General features: G+C 36.5%; 2 protein-coding genes across 2 annotated transcripts in view; one reads left to right on the forward strand and one right to left on the reverse strand.

Annotated features, from left to right (window-relative positions):
* The window catches only part of LOC105195423 (39S ribosomal protein L32, mitochondrial), a 42,571-nt gene extending 29,267 nt beyond the window's left edge, over nucleotides 1–13,304 (reverse strand). The window contains exon 1 of the mRNA XM_039456332.1: nucleotides 13,241–13,304. Within this exon, the coding sequence (XP_039312266.1) occupies nucleotides 13,241–13,289 (49 nt within the window). The 5' untranslated portion in view covers nucleotides 13,290–13,304. The remainder of the gene's footprint in view (nucleotides 1–13,240) is intronic.
* Nucleotides 1–21,665, forward strand: part of LOC105195417 (all trans-polyprenyl-diphosphate synthase PDSS1) — a 55,197-nt gene that overhangs the window by 22,349 nt on the left and 11,183 nt on the right. The window contains exons 2-3 of the mRNA XM_011160798.3: nucleotides 16,132–16,284; nucleotides 19,899–20,032. Coding sequence (XP_011159100.1) covers nucleotides 16,132–16,284; nucleotides 19,899–20,032 — 287 coding nt within the window. The remainder of the gene's footprint in view (nucleotides 1–16,131; nucleotides 16,285–19,898; nucleotides 20,033–21,665) is intronic.

Here is a 21,665-nt window from a genome sequence, read left to right on the forward strand (position 1 = left end):
TGGAGGGTTAATAGTGTGATATTAAATTTGTAATTTGTATGAAATTATATAATATCAAAAGCTTTGTAGCCGCGCGCCTGTTTTGTCTGGTAAATCTATAAAAGATTGATTTTTAAAATAATTAATATCGCTTTTTGAAGCGATTTGATTCATTCAATTTCGGCACCATATGGATTAATAAAGACCGGAGGACGTGACGACTGCGTAAGATAAACACTCGACCCTTCCTTCGGCGATGAAACCGTCAGTTTCACCGCGACGAGAACGGCACGCAGGTGCCCTCGATATCCAAATGGGAGTTGCGGTAAAAGTTGAGCGATTACGTACTTGTTTTTAACTATTGAACGATCAGTCGGACACCTTCTTCGTCTTATACAGGTTGACTCGAGTCCGCAAAAGCAAAGCCAAATCCGTTTTACGCGGAACGCCAATTTGCTGCGGGGTCTTGGCGCAAGGAAGAAAAAAAAACTAATATCTTTCTTGTAAATAAAGCGCGAATATAATTTGCACAACTTTGATACAGGAATCAGCTTTCTCTGACAATTACAAATGATTTATCGTTAGAAATGCGGGTGACTGTCCGATTATCCGGAGTGTCTACCAATCGACTTTCCTATTTAATCGTGTACGCAGTGCCTTTAATTCATTTAACACAATAATTGCCAACTTTTTTTTTTATAACTGACACACTGGAGTGGAAACGCAAACTGTGATTTCATCACAGGGCAGAGTACACTAATAGTCTCATTAGACTATTACAGCTCGAAGAGGCGAGCGGTCAAGCATCGCCGTGACGCGACGGCGTAATTATCATATCTATTATAAGTCGAGATTGTTCGAATTCGTAATAGAGATTCTAGAAACTGGTAACTCATATAAATCAGTGAAATATTACTGTAATATATGTTAATGAAATGTGCGGTAGTCTCGAGTCATTGAATAATGTCGCTTCGCGTAGAGGTCCTGTCTTTATCGGAGTTGGACAGCTTCGTCATATTTTCTACGTTTGTCATCATAGAGACAGTGACATGAAAATTGCATCTATAAATTGCATTTAGATGTTACATTTACGAGGTTGTTTCTCCGCTGAATGATTCGATTCATATGTCTGTACTATTCGATCAATTCTACGCATTTAATCATTTAGGTTTACCATAAAGTGTTTCTCGTCTCGAACACAACTGTTTTTCTTAAGACGAATGTCTCCCGTAACTTTTCTTAAATCATCGTCGTTGCAAAATCGCCACTTTCCTAAATTAATAATCCGGAGCAATTAGCAATGCTAACGACCGTTCGACCGAGTGAAAGTAACTAATAATTCAATTAGCTCGTAACGACGAGCAGACGCGCAGCGTTAAATAATGCAAATCACAAAACATATTATAGCTTTTAAAGGTTACGTAAAGTACACCGTAATCCGTTGCACGATACCGATATCCTATCTTAACGTAAGTCGCGCTATTATTTCGAGCACTTAGGAACAGCGAATAATTTTGAATCGCCTTGCGAAGATGCAGCTTCGAACGATAAACCGTTGTTTATTTGTGAAAATCTGAAAAGAGAAATTCACTGTTTGGAAAGAGAAATGGCACTAAATAGATTTGAGATTTGTATCATCAAATGACTTATAATAGCAACGTTAAATTATAAACATTAACCATAAAAAAATTAAATATTAATAATAGTATTATTAATATTAACAATGATAAATAAAAAACAAATGATAACGAATAAAATTATAATTATACATTTACGCGGTAACAACATGTGCTAGTAATCCTGCATCTTGCATCGCAGTTCACGTTGCCTGCACAAATATCTAAAATTTAAGGTAGGAAAATACTCTCTAAATTGGAATCAGCGTATTATTCACTGAGAGACAGTGAATAATCTATTTTCAATGGTATACTTATAACTATTTCATTCGGTGATATACGCACTGTTATTTAGTGACAATACACTAATTCGGTCAGTGAGAGTGCCCCTTTCTTAATCGGAATCAGTGAAAAATAGTGAGTAGTGAGACAGTGATGACACAGTTACAAGCATAGGACTGCAAATCAGTAAAATTTCACTGATTCGGGCTTAGAGAGTATAGAAAATTATAACATTTGATGAAATCCTTTGTATTATATTCCGTGATACAGTGCAACGCGCGCAGAGAAGGCTATCTCTAACGAAGATTAGTGAAATCTTTCGCTTCGTGCGAGCGCCGAGATCGAGAGTGATAGGAACTCGGACATTATACTGCAGAGAAATGTTAATAAAATCTCTCAGCCACGCGTAGCTAATTTCACACGAGAAGGAACCAAGGAGGAGAAAGACCCTCCTCGAAACTCTCATCGGATTCCTCTCAAACGCTTGCCATTTATTTCACTCCCCCCTTTGATCTACAAGAAACTTTCTTCGGACCTGTTTGGTAACTTCCCAACGGTATATGTATTCCCATATCGAGCCCGATCACGGTGCATTAAATCTAATCTTTAATTGTGCCAACAGTCATAGATCTTTCCATGGATAAATCGACGCGATGTGCCGCGTAGAAAGGTCATGGTATCGATGATGCCTCGTATAATTGTTTTTCTTAAACGCTACCCAGCCAGATGTACCAGACCCGCCCCATAATCTTGACATTAATGAACCTGAAACTTCACTTTGGATTATCGGAAACACGAGTGGTATCGAGGGTGATGAAACGATCAACGTCGCTTTAATTTATTCAAATGTAAATTGACGCTCGACTCCCTGTTATTTTTATACAACGCGAGTGATTTCTCATGAATAAGAAGATTAAATATAATTACACATGTGTTGGCGTAAGAATACTTTTCTGGAGAGAGGTTGCACGGTGTAGGCGATTCGAAATTGCCTTGAGAGATAAAATTTCTCTTTGAAAAATGTAACAGCAGTGTTCTAAATAACTTTTTCCTTCTTTAATTCGCCCGTTGCGTGAATCAGAAAAATTTAATAAAATATGAGAGAAACGAGTCGGCGCGATCTAATAGTTTACGCAGCGATGGGGCACGTGGTAGCGCGGCGTAATTACGCTATCTTGCGAAGACGCAGGAGCTCGCGACGAATATGGTTTCAATATCGCGTGACAATGTCGCGCTTACGACAGGATTCCCGTTTTCTCGAGATCTCCCCTCGAGATTGTGCCGCGAGAATATACGCGACACACGATTGATACGCTAATAATACGTAATTTCTTCACACCTGCCGACGACTATCTTCCAGATGAAGATATTCATCAATTAACTAAAAGTTTGTTTTCTTCACTGAAACTTCTGATTGCGTATCCGTACTATTAGAATTTGAATAGAAATTATCGTATTCTCTTGGAGTTATCTAGAGATGAAGAAATTGAGCTTAAAAGTCCAATAAGCGCCTCTCTTTTTGGTACGTTCCATTCATTCAAGCGGCTACGTGCCACTTAAACGGCCGAGCCTGTTGCGAGAGGGAAAAGTGGATGACGATTGTTCGCCGCGGCAAAACGTCCGTGGAAAGTTCTCGAGGAATGCGTACTGACCTTGATTATTCAAAGCATCCGCTTGGACAACGCCGCGTCGCGTCGCGTCGTCTGTGGTTCCACATTGTCTTCTGTTTGGTATAACTTTTCGAGATAATTGATTTACAATGTAGGTACAAACAAATCTTGCTCGGATTTAATAAAAATAATATAATAATAGACGGTCAGATTAACGAGCCAAATTAAATAAACGATTTAATTCAAGATATTAATTTTTACAATGAAATAGTAAACAATTATGTAGGAACGTTTCGGCTCTACTTAGCCTTCATCAGCCTATAGGATTCAATTCGAATTGTAATACAATTAAAAGTCATTTTTACAAAATTTTTTTTTCTATGTTTTAAATATCTAAAGACAACGAATTTTCCCTAGATATTTAAACAGAGAAAAAATAATGTTGTAAAAATGACTTTTAATTATATTATAATTCGAAATGAATCCTATAGGCTGGTGAAGGCTAAGTAGAGCCGGAACGTTCCTACATAATTGTTTACTATTTTATTGTAAAAATTAAAATCTTGAATTAAATCTTGAATTATTTAATTAGACTCGTTAATCTGACCGTCTATTATTATATTATGTGTTTAATCACAATACGAGCGTTTCCCTAAGCTTTTTATTATTCAATAAAAATGTCCACGTAGATAGCAATTATCTTAAACGAATTCGCGAGTTGCTTTTGGACACTGATAGTTTGGAAACGCATGATTTGTTTTTAAGACAAACTCAATCGTTGTAAATAAACTTTAATTCGTTTCTTTGTTTTTTGTTTTTTTTTAGTTTCAGCGTGACGGGATCTCTTTCTAAAAAAAATTACAAAAAATTTGTCACATATTTTTCGTCGAGGTTGCGAAGGTACGAAGGAGGAAGCGTGAAACTCAGGCAGTAAAGCTAATGAGAATCCTCGACTGAATGCTTAAGGCAGACATTATGCGATGGCACGTGAGAACTCGTTAGACGCGCTGAAATACGCTCTCCAGGCATCATCGACGTAATAGACAATCAATGGTCAATAGTATTCCGACATTTGCATAATCAATGCGTGAATGTAACACACGTGTTTCGGAGCACACGCGCGTGTCTTCACGAGTGGCGTGGTGTAGTCCGCGATTCTCGAATAAAAAGTGTCCGTCGCTCATCGTTCGAGGCGACGTTGGTCTTTTGACCAACGAAATTGCTCAAACACAGCTCTGTGTACCGTTAGTAAACGTGTTTCGCGTTAGTTTCCTGGTATTTCGGAGAGCGATAGCCGCGTATCAATGCCAACATTCAAATCGGCCGACGTACACGTGCGTCGTAATGACGCACTTGGGAACAAATAGAAACTCCGATATATAAATTAGCGAGCGTAGGGGGATATTGCGCGCACCATTGCGTGCCAGCTACTTTTACCATGCGCCAAGTATGGTGCATTTGGCGTTCGCTCTTTCTCCTGGTTGTCCGTAACCGTTTATGGTTAGCCATGCCATGCCGTGTCATGCCATGCCATGCAGCGCTTAGGCGTTACCGAGAAAACGCCGGATAATTAAATCAAGACTTTTCTCAGTCGTGAAAAGTTTCTCTCCGAAATAATTACCTCAAGTTCAACAGCCTCCCTCGGCGATAGAGGAAACGTGATTTATGGACTTTTCATTTAAATTAAATTGACGCAATTACAAATGTGATTGCACGATAGTACGATACGACGCGATGCGTACCGTGACGCTGCAGACGCGGACGATGGAAGAGGTGGTGGTGATGGTGGTGGGTGGAGGGATCGGTTATTTTCCGTTCTAGGATCCGAAGGAATCGAAAAGATCCTAGCGAGGAGAATCGTGAGAGTGACCTTGATTCCTACGATCGGATACTTGCATTAGCACGCCGCCGCCGCCGCCGCCGCCGTCGCCGTCGCTGCGCTCATCGGAACGGACATCAGCATCGATGAACGTGGCGAGCGATTCCAGAATGTGGGTCGCCCAACGTTCACGGAGAAAGTGTATTTTCCCACTCTCCACCTCTTGACATTCGATATCGTTCTTCGAGAATGGCAAAGCCACGGCGTAGCTTCTTCGTTCTTCCTTCCGAAAATAACTGCGCCAAGCAGCGATTTCATTCATACCGATTCTTCACCTGCTCCGTCCGGAAATTCCATTCCCTTCCTTTCCTTTCCTTTCCTATTCAGACAGAACGCTAACTTCGTTTATTGAAACTAGATATGGGGAGATAATGTATTTTTAGCTCATTCTTTAGCCCGCGTACCTTTAAGATAAGTTGTAATTATATATTCAACAGAATAAATTTCATTTTTACCGAAAAAGACTAATATATATCTCTATATAGGCTGATTACATAGTGAGCATACATTTCCTAAAACTATTACAATACACATAATTTAGTATAAATTATTAATATACATACATATTTATTATTTATACGGTACATTTATTATTTATTATAATATATAAATATTAAATATACAGTATATATAGTATATATTTACTATGTTTACTGTATATTTAATATTTATATATAATAAATATTAAATATCTATACAATAAATATATATGTATGTATTAATAATTATACTAAATTATGTAAATTGATTTTATTTTTAGGACAATTAATTAATAATATAATTAATAAAATTTATTAAATTATCAGGACTATAAAGATTATATGTGTGTGTGTGTGCGTATGTGTATTTGCACTGTAAAAAATAAAACGCTAATTTAACACTTTTGCATGTCCCAGAAAGTTCACTCTAAATTTTAAGTTAAAATAACTTCAAAAGTTAAGTTGAAATAACTCTTATTTTAACTTAATAACTTAAAATAAAAGTTATTTTAACTTAAAATTTAGAGTGGACTTTCTGGGACATTTTATTTTTTATTTTTTTTTACTGCGTAGATGTGATTTTAAACAGACGAGATTTGAAATTCACAAGGCATTTTTCTAAAACGCCATTGATCGGTGTAAACATTATCGGGGCGATTTTCCAAAGAAAGTAGCAAGAGACCTGGATACCGATCGTGAAGTGAAAGCTATCTTCCTGGCAAGCAAACAAAGTACGGCTGTTGAGACTTCAAAGATTTGGCAACATGCACTTGGCGCGTCGACAAGCGGTTGTTTCTCCCGAGAGGAGCAAATCTTTCCCGACACGTCACGCTCATCAAAAGGGTCGTACAAACGACAATACGGTATTTCCATACGGTTCGCGCCGTTATTGCTTCGTTAATGATTATGGCTTCGTTTTGCAATCGGCGCGGCTTGACGGGCGGTCAGTCTTTTTTAATTGCGCAACAACTCCGTTGCTCCCGTCCGAGGAACATGGGCGAATATCGATGGCAGGAAATATATTCCAATTATAAGGTGAAAGAAGGTGAAAGAAGGTGAAAGCGTCTTTCGATCCAAGTTGAAATTTCGTATCGCCGGTTAATTCTTATGTCACGGGTTGTCGTCACGCAGCATGAACTTCAGCCTTGCACCTTTACTAGAGAGAGAGAGAGAAAGAGAGAACGTGTCCAGCATGCTTGTACAAGAAGTTTTATGATGCAGAATCGCTGCGGTAAACGAATAGGAATGATAGACGCGTTCCATGCTTGCCGAAGAATTAATGTAGATACAAAACGTACCGGAGCATACTGACGAGAAGTGAATGTACAAGATTACTTCTCGTTAAATCTGTGCCCTGTCCTTCACGAAGTGCACACAGGAAATTAGTCACTTCATTTTTGCCGATTATTAATTCTGATCTGATGATAACTGAAATTCTAATTTATAATTTAATTATTCTTTTTCTTTTAATTTCCCAAGTTTTATTCACGAAATAAAATTTTTAGCCAGTCACGACGCAATGGCCAATGGAATCTTTTCGTGTGCACGATAAAAATTGGGTTTGCATTTCCATTCTGAACCGACTACGTAGTAGTCTCTGCGCTCTGCAGGTTTTTACCTTCTCAACCGCATTTTCTATTACTGCGGCTAAAGTTTCCATCTGACATTGCCGAGTAATTTCTTGGCGTTTCTTTTTCTTTCTTCAAGAGAAGGTCTATGTTACCAAGCTAACTAACAGTTTAAGTGTCTCTAAGAAATGATGTATACCACGCTCGCGCATTCTCGCTTTTATTATATCCACGTTATTGCACAATTACATCCGTAATAAGATTCACACGTTTACATTACACCTTTCACGTGCGTGACATTGTCGAGGTATCGGTAAAGAAATAATTACATAATAACAAAATAAAATAAAGATAATATAAATGCCGAAAGCGAGCAAAAGTATGGATGTTGTAACAGTTGAATCTCTTCAAGATAATAAGAATTGCAATACCAGGTTCGACTCGACTGCAGTCTTCTTCAGCTACATACATTAAATTAGTACGTTTGTTTAAATTTAGCAATCTATTTAGATACTTGCAAAAACATCGCTGAGGCTAATGATATAAAGAGGTAACGTGTGCGCCGGTGAAAGAATAACGAAAATAGAGTAAAAGAATAAAATGTCAAAGTAACGTAAGACTGGTTGAGATTCAACTATTACAATGCAACATCCATTTTTGCATGTTTTCGGCTTTTATATTATTTATCAGTCGAACTCCGCAGACTTTCAACTTTTACCATTTTTCCTGTTTTTTCACCGTTATGTCTATCTATTATATTTACATGTATTTGAATGTACGTGTCCCAATTTATTTAATAACGTTATAAGTTATTAATACTGCTGAGAAAAACTAAATCGTTCGCGATTGACTTATTAACTTTTATATTATTTTTAATACACTTTGTCATACGATAACAAATCTCATTAAAATCTAAAGATATTGAATAATTGCGCAACTTGAAAAATTCACATTTAATTGGAGAAGCCGTAAGGCGAAAGTTACAACCTTCTTCGGAAGAAAGATCTCCTTAGTAAGTCGCAATTAATCTTCTCGACAAACAATATCTGGAATTTCCGAAGTTACCGAAGATTACCGTTATCGAATCTTATTTAGTAAAAATGAGGGAACAACAAGATACGAGACGTAAGCGATTATCGCAGTTAGCACGAATTGTGCGTCACGGTTGTATGTGAGAGGATACCAACTTTTCCTTTCGTCTACTTAACGAGTTAAATTTCTGACTATCAAGGTTGCAACAGTGTTTATCTTATCTTCATTGTTGCTCTGAAATGAGTGACTTCTCTCTCTCTCTCTCTCGTTTTCCTCCTTTCTCTTCTTCTTTCCGCTCCCTTTCACGCTTCGTAATAACTACAAACGTATATTTTTCCTACTTGCTAGAGATTACCGATTTTTTTTTCCCTTGCGGCGAGCCTCAACCGGCAGCCTTTTCAATTGCGACTCTTTGTGCAACGGTTTATCATACGCTCGTTTACGTCGTGCCTACATTGTAGGCGTCAGTCGACGGGAGGGGTCGAGAAGGCCGCCGCGACTATTTCTCCCCTTCCATGTTGGTGATTCCCGGCCAAGTTTATAGCGTCGCATTGCCACAGTCCAGCTCGCGGCAAGTGTCGTCGGGCAGTGTGTCCCAGTCGCGCAATCGCGCTTTCTCCTCTTATGGAAATGCCGAAGCCGAACTATTCGATCTGAGACGGCTCTCTATGCGCTCCGCCCAAGTCCCTCCCGATCCGCAAATTTCACGCGTCTATTTCGCGGATTCGCAGTCGCGATCGAGCGATAATCCCGCTCGCGGGTGACTGCGTGCTGTGGTTGAACGCCACCGCCGTCGCCGCCGGCGATCTACCCTCCGCGTGTCGTTTGTTCAGGCAAGCGAATCGAATATCCCTAGCGGACTGTCAGACGCTGACAGCGAAGTCCTGCTAAAGATCTGTCATTAGATTACCCTCCTTTTTTTTTCTTTATCACGCGCAAATTAGCTCCTTTCAGCCGTTAATCGCAGGCGCGACTTGGAGCGTTGCGTCAGAGAGGCACGCTCGGAGGAGGCACGCGATTTTGCAATGTCGGTTTCTTACCTCTTTAGATCATCGATATAATGTGAGCTATTGGGTAGCTTCTCCTATATCTCGATAACCGCAACAAAATGTCCACATCTCTTGAATTATTTATGAATTAACTGCATTAAATAACGATGACGACTCTGCGGAATATCGATGACACCTGAATTGAATGGATGTGGTAAGGGTAATTTCTAATTAGTTTTGGCATTTATGATTATAATCGCGTGGTGAGATATTTTTAGTTGTATAGTTTGCTACTACTGCTGCTACGATGTTAGTGACAACAACCTAGTGTTTATAGTTTTGCCGACAATAAAAACATTATTATAATTTTAAATAGTAAAATAGCAAGATATGAATGGTAAAAATAAAATGTACATTTTTAGTGGATACAACTATTTTTAAAATATTCGTTAATTATTTATGTAGTAATAATAATTAATAGAGCTGTAATTTGTATGATTCGAATAAGCATATAGATTAGGTAGATATACTTTATTAATCCCGGTAGGGCTGCAATTTTACATAACCGGTTTTATAAAATTCAACGTTTACGTATAGGAATAAAAATAAAATAAAATAAAACGTATAAATAAAAATATATGTTGTATTGAAGGCAAAAAACCGAACAAACTTAAGCAAGGAGCTAATATGTTTGGCACCTGAAATGATTATAAATTAAAATTAAATTATGATAATGGCGAACACTTGTTTCTTTCAGCGTATAATTTTCGAAAGAACAAAGGAGATTCTTTCGTGTTGCACCTTTTCCCACAATTTTTATTTCTGCATATATTTTTCCAATCTATCTTTTAAGATTCTATTAAAATCCATTTAAAACTGTCTTTGGAAAGATATTCGTCTCATTATCATTTATCTTTCACATATCGCTTAGCGACTATTAAATTTAATGATTATTCAATGCCATTTGTCTTTCTGAAACGTGAAACGAGCTTCTGCAATTCTCACTCGAAAATCATAAGCATTTCGACATGCTTATTTAATCTCTGGATGAGATTCTTTCTCATGAAATTAGAGAGAAAGACTCTGTAAAATAGAAATTTCGTGTTCTTGAAATTTTTTTATGGGACGCCAACGATAAAACGCAGACGAGTTTTCATCCTTTGATTTACCGACGAAAGTACCGAGCCAGATTTAGAAGATTCCCGTGGTATGCCTTGGTTACGGTCTAGTGTGGCTCTCCACTTTTCAGTTATGCTAACTGTTACGTGACAGGTGGCTTTCATAATCGCCCGATAGCAATCCTAGCCATCGACAGGTCCGCGCACGCATCTTCATCAGTCCGTTAATGCAATGTCAACGCGATTCTGCGTGCATGGCAAGTCAAGCGTTGCATGTGCGTGCGGTAAGCATTATCGCTCGTGCGATAATTGAAATACTTTTTCCGAATCACGCGGCTCGTGAATGAAAATTCCCCCCCCCCCCCCACCCCACCCCTCTCGCCATTGATGATGACATCGCGCGGACTGACGCCTACGAACGATGGACCACTTTCACATCCGGGCATCTTCACATGCCCCAATTTCCTCAACTTGCCGTCCGACCGTTCGTTGGGCGTGTGTGCACGAGCGCATGAGAGTCACGTCCCAAAAATATACGCGTCGAAAAATTTACGCGTTGTACAAACAATTACTTAGCACTCGCTCCCGATATCGATCTTGATCCACGAGTAGTTTTTGCGATCGAACGTTTCGCGTTCATTAGTGGCGTTTGTTAGCGGACCAATAACAGTAATGGGCATTAGGCTTAGTTGTCGGCTGGAGGAAACGTTTAGCACGTTCACGCTGGTTGCTCGCGTTCCTTTTTTTTTCTTCTTTCTGCGAATTCGTGATTTCCTTCGGCGTTAGCCTTGACGCCGGTCTACGCGGGAGAGACCAGTAAAAGTGAGATGCAGTGAACTTGCATATTGCCGCCACGGCTAGTTATCCAGGAATGTAATGAGCGGGGGATTGTATATACTTGCACGAGTACATGGAAATCGTCAGATACGCATGGACACGCATTAAACACGATCGTTGCTCAATGTTGCATATCCTCCTGATAAAAAAAATCGTATCGTTTTAAATGAAATACGACACGACGTCTGGGCCATGGGTTTGTCCCGAAATATTGATGAACCTTCTTTGTTATATTATACATATAATATATCTTTGTTGTATACACTGAGAAAAAGGTTTGATGACATTTGCTGCTACAATTGCATGGTAAAATAATTAGGATTAGCAATTTTGTAGTTATTATTGTTGTAATGTTAGTAATAATGACGTTATAATTCTGTCAACTGTGAAAAAAACTTTACCGCAAATTACGACAATTTCAAATATTAATGTAATAAAATATCAAGAGATGGATGGTAAAAGTAAAATAAAAAATGTTTGAATAATAAATTGAATAATAAATTCAATCACTGTGTGTGTGTGTGGTAGTAAATACAACCATTTTCCAAACATTTGCTTACGTAGTAATAATTAATAGCTATAATTTGCGTAATGAAAACAATTGTAAATATAGTAAACATAATTGGCACTCAATTATGAAATAATTATACATTATAATTAAATTATGATAATTGCAATCATTTTTTCTTTCAGTATTATATTACAATTCACATTAATTAATTAATAATATTTAAATAAGATTACGTGAGCGATTGAATTTTCAGCATAATTTTGTGTACTTTACATGTATAAAAACGAGAAACGAATCAGATCAGAGTTTAATGCTATCTGATGCTTAAATTAATACTAATTGTAAGAGCAGTAGTCCAAGCGAAGGAATTCAATTTCCGGTCCAGTTGCTCACGTTCAACATTTTTTTTTATTTACATTTGTAATGTAATTTATATGTTTTTACGTGGAAACATCAACGGACAAGAAGATTGTAGGCGACATTCTAGCGCGAGCCCAAGTACCATGAGAAAAGTTGCTTTCCAGGGTCAAACAAGTTACCACAGTTGTACACGCAAAGCGGGTTAACGACACGCATTGTTTTTGCAGAATTGAAAGGATTGCTGCAATAATAAAAAAAAAAGGGTGACTCGTGTCTGGGGAGTGTTATTGCGTTACGCCGCGCTCGCTCAGGAAATCGGTGCAATCTAGTTTGACTAATTATTTTCAGATTGTCGTAGGCCAGGATCACAAGGTTGCCGGTCGCTGCGCCGATAGACAGCTTATTACGGCGTACATATTTCTGCGCGGCTTGAGAGTGTTTTTATTTGCCTGTCGTGGCCTCGATTAGTTCAATTAAACGTTGCATGACGCGAGATTTGCCTCCGAGTGGTAAAACAAATCTATCCCACCCGCTTAGGCACACGATCATTACTTTCATCACCAAATACATTTAAATTATGCCTTAATTTGAAATTCAAATCTCAGATTATTTGTGATATGCTAAAAACTTGCTAAACTCTATGTATATTTATATAGATTATTTGCGTCGCAGTAACAAATTGCTCACTAAAATTTTTGGAGTGGAATTTCATCTAAAAGAGTGGAATTCTACTCTGAAAGTGTGAAAATCCTGCCACTCTTTATCAAGACTGGCAGGATTTTCACACTTTTAGAATGGGATTCCACTCCAAAGAATTTCGAGAGTGAGGTATACTCTTTTCATAATCTAGTTTAACTTGTCCCAAGATGATCAATGTAATTTTAATTTTTTAATTTTACTCCGGGTTTGCTACGTATTTTTTGATCCTGAATGATTGGACGACTCTCTCCTTTTGATATTTGGGCTCAGAAAAAGCTTACCTCGTTTCAATGAACGCAAAATTCTGCCCGCTTCTAATTTATGTCGCATTGAAGAATACTCGATAAGTGAATCGCAACGTTTGCGCTTCTTAATTTATACGCATCCTTGCGTGTAACGTTTAAAATGCGCCTTTAATCGTTTCGATAAAACGTTACATTGCCCATAAAAATTTAGTGCTGATTTTTACTGACACTTATTTTTTATCTATTTGATTTATGTTGTTTACTGAAAAAAAGTTTTTTTTACGTCCAAGTACATTTATTTAGTTTAACACAATTTTCTTTAAATTTAAATAGATACTAGCTAGTATAAAATAATTTATTTTTAAACTCTCTTGGGAAATATTTTTCTTAATCAAGGAAATCGTGTTAAAATAAATAAATTTACTTGAACATAAAAAATGTTTTTTTCAGTGTAGAGCCCTTTATAGGGCTCTACTAATTGCTTGAATTACCTTTCGCGTTGTGTTTCACGATGAAAACTGCTGCTAGCTAGCGGGCGATAAAAACGATCGAATGTGATCATGTAACGCATTGCCGAATTCTGTAATAGCTGTTAAATGCAGAATACCTCAGAATTACATAAAAGATTCCCTTCGACGCACCGAATGCCAAGAAAGCATGAAGCATCGATCGTGAGATTCGATGACGAAAGGAGACATCGCTGTGTACAGAGCGAAAGAATGCAGTCGTTTCTTCGCCACCGAACAAGTCGCTGGGAAACAGCGAGGTAAACACTTGCGTTTCACCGCTACGAAAAGAGTTATAATGAAAATAGGCGCGGCCAATAACTCCTTCTGCAAATAATCGCGCTCAAACTGCGTATCGGATTCCGTGAATATGAACAATGCGTAAAAAAAAGATATGCATTTTAAAAGATTTTGCAAAATTATTACAAGAACGTGAAGATAATTTAAGCAAGGTGTTGATTAATCCTGCGTTTCACCGCTGCGAAAACAATTATAACGAAATAGGCTCGATCCACGTAAATATGGGCACTCGAGTAGCGTATGAAATGCGAATGTTTAGAAAAGATTTAACCGTTTAAAAGAATTTTTGGGAAGAGTCATTACAAGAACATAAGGGCAATCAAGCTGATAGCTTTATTAGATAACTTTCTTTCTTTCTTTTTTTCTTCTCTCTCTCTCTCTCTCCTTTAGAAGTATTCCCATTTTTAATATTTATCTTCAAACCAAAAGCCAAAAGCTTAATTATCACAGGCTTGCCAGGTGCTAATTGGCAATGTTTTTCCTTTAGACCTCAATTTTTCAGGCTTGATTATAACGTTGTTTTCATCGAGATGTATTCATAATCTTTAATACTCATCTTGAAATATGAATGGACAGCGTTTATTATCAGCTTCTCGCGAGACACGTAATCAGGGAATCTTAATTAGCGCGTTCTTTTCCGAGCGGTAAAAACTATGACGTGGCGGACGTGTTGCAAGAGTAGTAGTTGCTCGAATAGGGTCAGACCGGCGTCAGTAGTAAATCATGCGTTGCGTCGGACATATCTCCGCGAGAGAAATATTTCTACTCACATTATCGCGGTATATATTGCGCGTTAAATAATTACTCAGAAATGTTGCACCGTCACCTATCATTTTATCTTGTCAATCCATTTATCTGTAACCTAATAATTTATCTAATAGGGTAAAGTCGGTATTTACGCCGCGGGGGGGATGTACGCCGCAGCAGTCAGAAAAAATAGAAGAAATAAAGATAGTTTGCTCAGAACTATTTTGTTATGTGCCTTTATGTTATATTAGTATTGTATTGTAATTACAGTTCTTTATTGTTAATATTAACGAAAATATCGTAAATTGAATTAATTTTTTCACGTAGAAGTAGCGCGATCGTATTACCGTCTACGTAAAATAATTACTGTAGAAAATATAAAAGGCTTAATGATTATTTCATGATATGTAAATGTAGAGCGATAGTAAAGGATGAAATACAAGCAAGATTCAAGTGCATAGCTCTTGTATTCTTTATTTAGTTTGATATCTTGTATATTCCATTTGTTTAGGATATACGGCCTTTTCAGCGAGCGGGATTTACCGTAATACAGACACTGCGTGGAAAGCAGCATTTACTCTATGTTGAGCGCTATGTTGAGAACACAATGCGCACACTCTGTTGATGTCTGTGCATATTAATTTCTTTAATATTGCATTATTATTACTTTGTATACATATTTACTGTTCTTATTCCCTAATAAACTTTATAAACACATTTTGTAAGCCATTATGTTATTTTATATCATATCTGAAAATATTATTTGTAAATTATCGATGCGTCGTTTATCTTACACGTGAGTAGTCGTAAATCCCGCCACTTTTTTTATATGACAAAAATGCAAGGGTCTTTTTAAGTTTCTTTTTCAAGTATAAGAAAAAAAATATTTTATATTTAAAATTTTTTTATAATAGTAAACAGTATAAAGTTTTCATTGGCCTAATTTATTTTCCTTAAATATAGTAAATAATACTTGATAAATTAAATTTTCGATAGCTGCGGCGTATATACCGACTTTACCCTACCACATTTTTCACGACGATTTGAAAGAGATCTTTGATTAATGTAAAAAAAAAAGAAAAAAAATTAATGCCGGCTGCAAGTCGCAGCAAGATAAACACTGATATCAGCAACTTAATACTTTTAGTTTCTTTTTGCCCTCATTTCGTTATTCTTGTTGAATTTTCTTAGAGGTACAGTTGAAAAGATATACGTATATGAGGCGCTAAAAATATCCAATAGTGATCACATTTGAAACTTGAATGGAGTAAATATTTGTTCCGATGATATTGCGTAGTTAATCCTGGCATATAATATAAGTTTATAGTCAATATTTGACGTAATACAGAACTTTCTTTCTTTTTCCATTTGCAGAATAAAACGAACACGCGGGACAGCAGGATAGGTCTCGCGAGGGCAACGAGCACTATGCAAACGCAGATGCCTGGATCTTTACACGATTACCAAATCGATCCTTATAGACTTGTGGAAGACGAGATTAAGGATATGTTCGACGATATACGACTGGTAACGTGATCGCTCTGATTTCATTAGAAAATAAGATTTACGCTTCTTCAGCCTGTTCCTCTTCTTTTTCTCTTTGAAAAAATTAAACCTGTAAATCTCAACTCATTTTTGTATTTCTATATGTTTTATATATTCTAACAAATGTGAGTATAAAATGTTTTATATTGCAATGAACATGAGTATCAAAATCTCAGCCACATTTGTAACGTTATACTTTTCATTTATCGATATACTTTGGATTAAATGAGATTGGCTTAATCACTTTAAAAGGATCAGAATTTTCTTTTGTCAAATTCTCACGAATATCAGCGACTGCGTAAAATCGATGAACAATGCGCTGTCAGTCGCGAACACACGAATTATTACATAAACGAAGCCGTAGGCTATTAATCCTCATTTCTGCGAGCAGGCGATTGTCATTCACATGGATAGCCTCGAGAAACTTTCGGGAAGTAACAGCGCATCGCCTAGCAGCTATTTATGTAATTGACTTCATCGATATTACGTACGCTGGACTATTGTGAAACTATGCCGTCCAATCTAAGACGGACCCAGTGGTGCGGTAAAAAACGCATGCATCAAAAAAGGAATAATTAGATAAGGATTGTGCAATCGAGCTTTGATTTCGCATGATAGTCCCGTATTGTTAATCCAGTTTAGACACGCACGTGATATTTTTCCAAACTCTAATAATTTGTCTCTCTCCGAATTATCCCAAGACGCAGTATTTTTTTTTACTAATGTTTAATTTTAAAATGTAAGTAGAAAATTCTACGTCAAGTTGGACAACAAAAAAAAATACTTATTTTTATACTTCAAAATTTTTTTTACACAATGTGTAATTAAAATATGTATTTTTGTCGAGTTTCAACTGTAAGATCATAAATGGTTTTTGAGATATGGAATTATGTATTATGCGAATTCCGAAATCACGGTACATTTAGAACACTCCAATTTCCAAACAGTTTGAAATACAGAACTCTCTATTCGCAGACTTTAAAGTGGATTTATTACACTTTACGCGTGACTAAACAAAATTTCAAATAACTCACAAGTTTTATAAAAAAGTATGTGTTTTCCGTAATTTTTAACCCTTTCCTCAAGGAAATATAATTTCTAAAAAATAATGTAGCACTCCTTGATTTAATATCGCTAAAATTTATATTTCTTATAATTTATAATTTATTTGCGAGAGAAGAGTTAAAAATTAAAACAGACAATATTAAGATACATATTTTTTTAATAAAATTTATTACGTTATTTAAAATTTTGTTTAGTCCCGCGTGTGATAAATCCGCTTTAAAATGAATGGTCGCAAAGTTCACAAATCATTTGAAAGTTGGAGTGTTCTACAGGTATCGTGACTTTGAAACTTGCGATAAATTAATAAAATTCCATATCTTGAAAAATACTAACAATACTAATGAAGCTTGACAAAGATGCTCTTGTACATAACATCTTAATGTTAGAAATCAATTTAAAGCTAAATGAATCACTTATTGTGAGAAACGATATTTCTTCTTTTAATAGATTTTCTTTTTTTTCCTATTTAATATTATTGCGTTCTGGTTCGGTCGTGAAATTTTAAAGCTTTAATTGTTCAATTCGATTCTTTAGACAAATTTTAATTTGAAAATTACACGCGCATATATATATAGCGATATACAGACTGATTATTAATGAATGTCCTCACTTTTTACCATAGGAGCACGCATTTGTAATTTCTAATATATAATAATATGTTAGAAATACATATCCGTCGGTAAATCAGGCTCCTATGGTAAAAAGGGGGGACATTCAATAATAATCACCCTGTATATAAATTTCGCTATTCCTAATCAGTGGAGACTCGGTCGTAGTTTCAGTGACAAGAATAATCGTGAAGAATCGCGTTTAGAAATATTGATGAAGAGCAATTTTCACGCGGCGGCGCCTCTGCTCAAGGCGCCCCGGCCCGCGAGCGAAAGCAGCTCGACTTCACGGTCTGCATATGGTCGAGAGAAGAACTTTTACTCACGATCGCCGTTCGTGTACGACAAACTGCGTGAAATTTGCCCAATCTGTGAAGACGATACTATACCAGGTGATTGTTGTCGCACGGTTGTAGTTGCCGGCACGGGAATCTCGGGATCTGAAACGGGGTTGAAAAACTTTCATTAGCGACATCTTAATCACCAAAAACTGTCGATATATCCTAAAATAGAAACGATAAGACAAATTGTCGACGTATTAGCGGTGATTAGCGGACGTTGGCGAAACAAAAGAAATTGCCTTCAACGAACCGTCGTAACTTGAACGCTGGCTCGTCACTTGATTTGAGGAAAGTTAGAGAAATCGAGTATCTTAGTATCGCCGCGCCGGCACAGTAACGATACCCGAGCGATATCGAATCTCCTCAGGTTCGCCGGTATCGATTTCCGGTCGCACGAGCCGCGCGAAAAGCGACACTGATGCAAGCTCGTCGAGTGCGCGTTCTTTTCGGCTTTGGCCAAATTCCAGAGGGAACTTTCAACCGTCGTCGCTGCGCTGCTGGAATCCAAAGCAGCTCTGGACGTTATCCTCTTTCTTTCTTTTTTTTTTTTTTTATTTTATTTTATTGCAACGGAGACAGTTGTCTGACGCATATTTAATTCACGATCACGGAACGGGTTCCGATACTGTCGAAAGGACGAGAGAAGCAAGTTTCTCTTCTGATTACGCACTCCGCCTGAATAGTTTTTGAATTGTGACCAGGGAGAGGGATATTAACGGATCACGCTTCGGAAGAGAGCGTAGAAGGCAAAAACTTGATTCTTAATTAATTTAAAGGAAACTTTAGAGAGCTCACTTGACGTATAGAGTTACGTATTATAGCTCTTACGTAAGACAAAATAAAATATTTATATTGTGAGTTATATTATGAGTTATTATTGTATTTACTATTCAAACACTCTACAAATGAGACGGAACCATTCTACTCTATACTTCAGCCTGCACATGTACAGTACCGGCCAAAATTATATCACCTTTCGATTTTTGGAGCATAATCGAAGTGCATCAAATGCACTCAAAATTTTATAGTAAATTCTTGATGAAAGGTACACCTCTTATATAAAATACAATGAGATTTGGCAATATACACTATGATCTTCGAATTTTTTATTAATTTTTTCATAGTTGCACTTTTGTACTTTTTTTGTTTTTCGTGTCGCAATCATTGTTTTTACCACCATAACCTAGTTTTAGCAGTTAAATTTAATATTCTACATTATTTATACTTGTTATGACTCAAAATTAATTATGATTCAAATTTTACATATTTTGGAAATTTTAAATAAAAATGATTTTCCACGTGTTGCTGTTTTTATTATTTAATAACAAGTTTTTTTATTAAATAATTATTTACGTAAGTTATACTTATCATTAAAATATATTATGATTTAAGAGAGATTCGTGCGTTTTCAAACAAATTATGCTCAAAAATAATCGAAAGGAGATATAATTTTGGCCGGTACTGTAGCAGACACATCGATGTTCGCGCGATCGTCGACTTTAATTTATTATACTTACTCCGTTTTTTTTTGTTTTAATTCTTCTTTAATATCTATTCGAAGATGTGCGTATTGTTATTACAGGAACTCGCAAACCACACCGCGTACGAAGAGATGCTAACTATAAGCACATACTACTTCGATGGCCAGGGGAAAGCGATTCGACCCATGTTCACCATGCTGATGGCACGAGCTATTAATTATCACAATGGAAGGAAGTAAGTGGGGATGCGTTTCTACAAACATTTTTTTGAAATTTATTTATAGGAATAAATTACTGATAAAGCGCGACATTATAAATTACGCGTCTGAAGCTATAGAAGTCTAGCGAATCGTAAAGACGTAATCCTCTGCTTTTCTCGAGTTGGAAGAACGGTGAATCTTTTAGTGGAGACGCAAATGCATCACCTTCTCTAGTCCCCGTCTTTACAAGACTTCCTTCTCCATTTAAAGAATCAATTCTTGGCTATATAGAAAAAAACAAACCTAGACGAAGCGTATTAGATGTTTCATATTTATCTAGTGTTTTGCTTGTTAGTTTTGAATTATGCAAATTTATTACAATTCTGCCCGATAGCGTTATACCTTTGTAAGGTGGAACGATTATGTCAACCGTTCGAGTGTTTTTCCGTACAACAATGTAGCTCGTTATCTCTTACCTAAATTATACAAGTATACAGAAAAGTAATTTAATAATAAAAAATAAAATACTGATAAATGTGACATGACTAATGTACTTATATATCGAACTTGATTCGCTTCTATTTTCATATTTAGCCAAGAATGGAATTGTTTAATTAAGATGTTGGAAATAGGAAAAGTGTGTTAGGAAATTCGCAATTACGAAGACGGCGCGTGAGAGTCGAATCTTTTTATTAACGCTCCGCGCCCGGCACGGTGAATCTCCGCACGTATGAAAACGTATGCTCGCGACGTTTAGAAAGCATTAAAAGTGTCGGCAAAGTGGTACGCTAGAGATATCTATGAAAGCGACGAGCGCGTCTTGTACAAGCACACTACATGCGAATGCATATGAATGGGGCGGCCTCGTGAATGAGACGTGCGTTAATGCGCCTCGTAACATGTTAGACTATTTAGACGTGATTCTATTATGGACGGTGATTTCATTATGTATCGATTATAGATACTTTGAGATACTCCCCGAGGGAAAGCGAATCAATTAGTTCACGATTTATCAAATGGCACATTCGATTTACTGATTCGACCCGATTACGAGTCGACGATCCGTTCTTAATAGCTAAACTGTGTAAGAAATGCGGATAAAAAGGACAAACCATTGACTCGATGTCAGGTCGAGTCAACAAATTGAACACGTCTCTTTTAATCGCGTAAAGTTGCGGAAATTATCAGACTGAAACTGATGTTTAGCTTCTTAAACAGAATAGTTTTCTAGACTGAATTTATTTCAAATAATGCTCGAAAGAATTATCTCATTAAAAATTGTAGACATTGAATTTAATTTATTTAATTTAGGTATTAACAAATTTTTTTTATTTATCAGAAGACTAAAAAAATTTTTAAATACACACTTTTACTTTTAAGAACTTTGACAGAAACTTCGAAAGAATATTTCATTAAAAATTGTCGACATTAAAATTTAATTTATTTAACTCGGGGAATTAACGAATTTTTTTTATTTATCAGAAGATTAAAAAAATTTTTAAATACACACTTTTGCTTTTAACAACTTCGATAGAGACTTTGAAAGAATATCTCATTAAAAATTGTCGACATTGAAATTTTATTTATTTAATTTAGGTATTAAAGAATTTTTTTTATTTATCACAGAAGACTAAAAAAATTTTTAAGTACACACTTTTACTTCTAACA

The sequence above is a fragment of the Solenopsis invicta genome, chromosome 12, assembly GCF_016802725.1.
Source record: "Solenopsis invicta isolate M01_SB chromosome 12, UNIL_Sinv_3.0, whole genome shotgun sequence".
Classification (NCBI taxonomy): domain Eukaryota; kingdom Metazoa; phylum Arthropoda; class Insecta; order Hymenoptera; family Formicidae; genus Solenopsis; species Solenopsis invicta.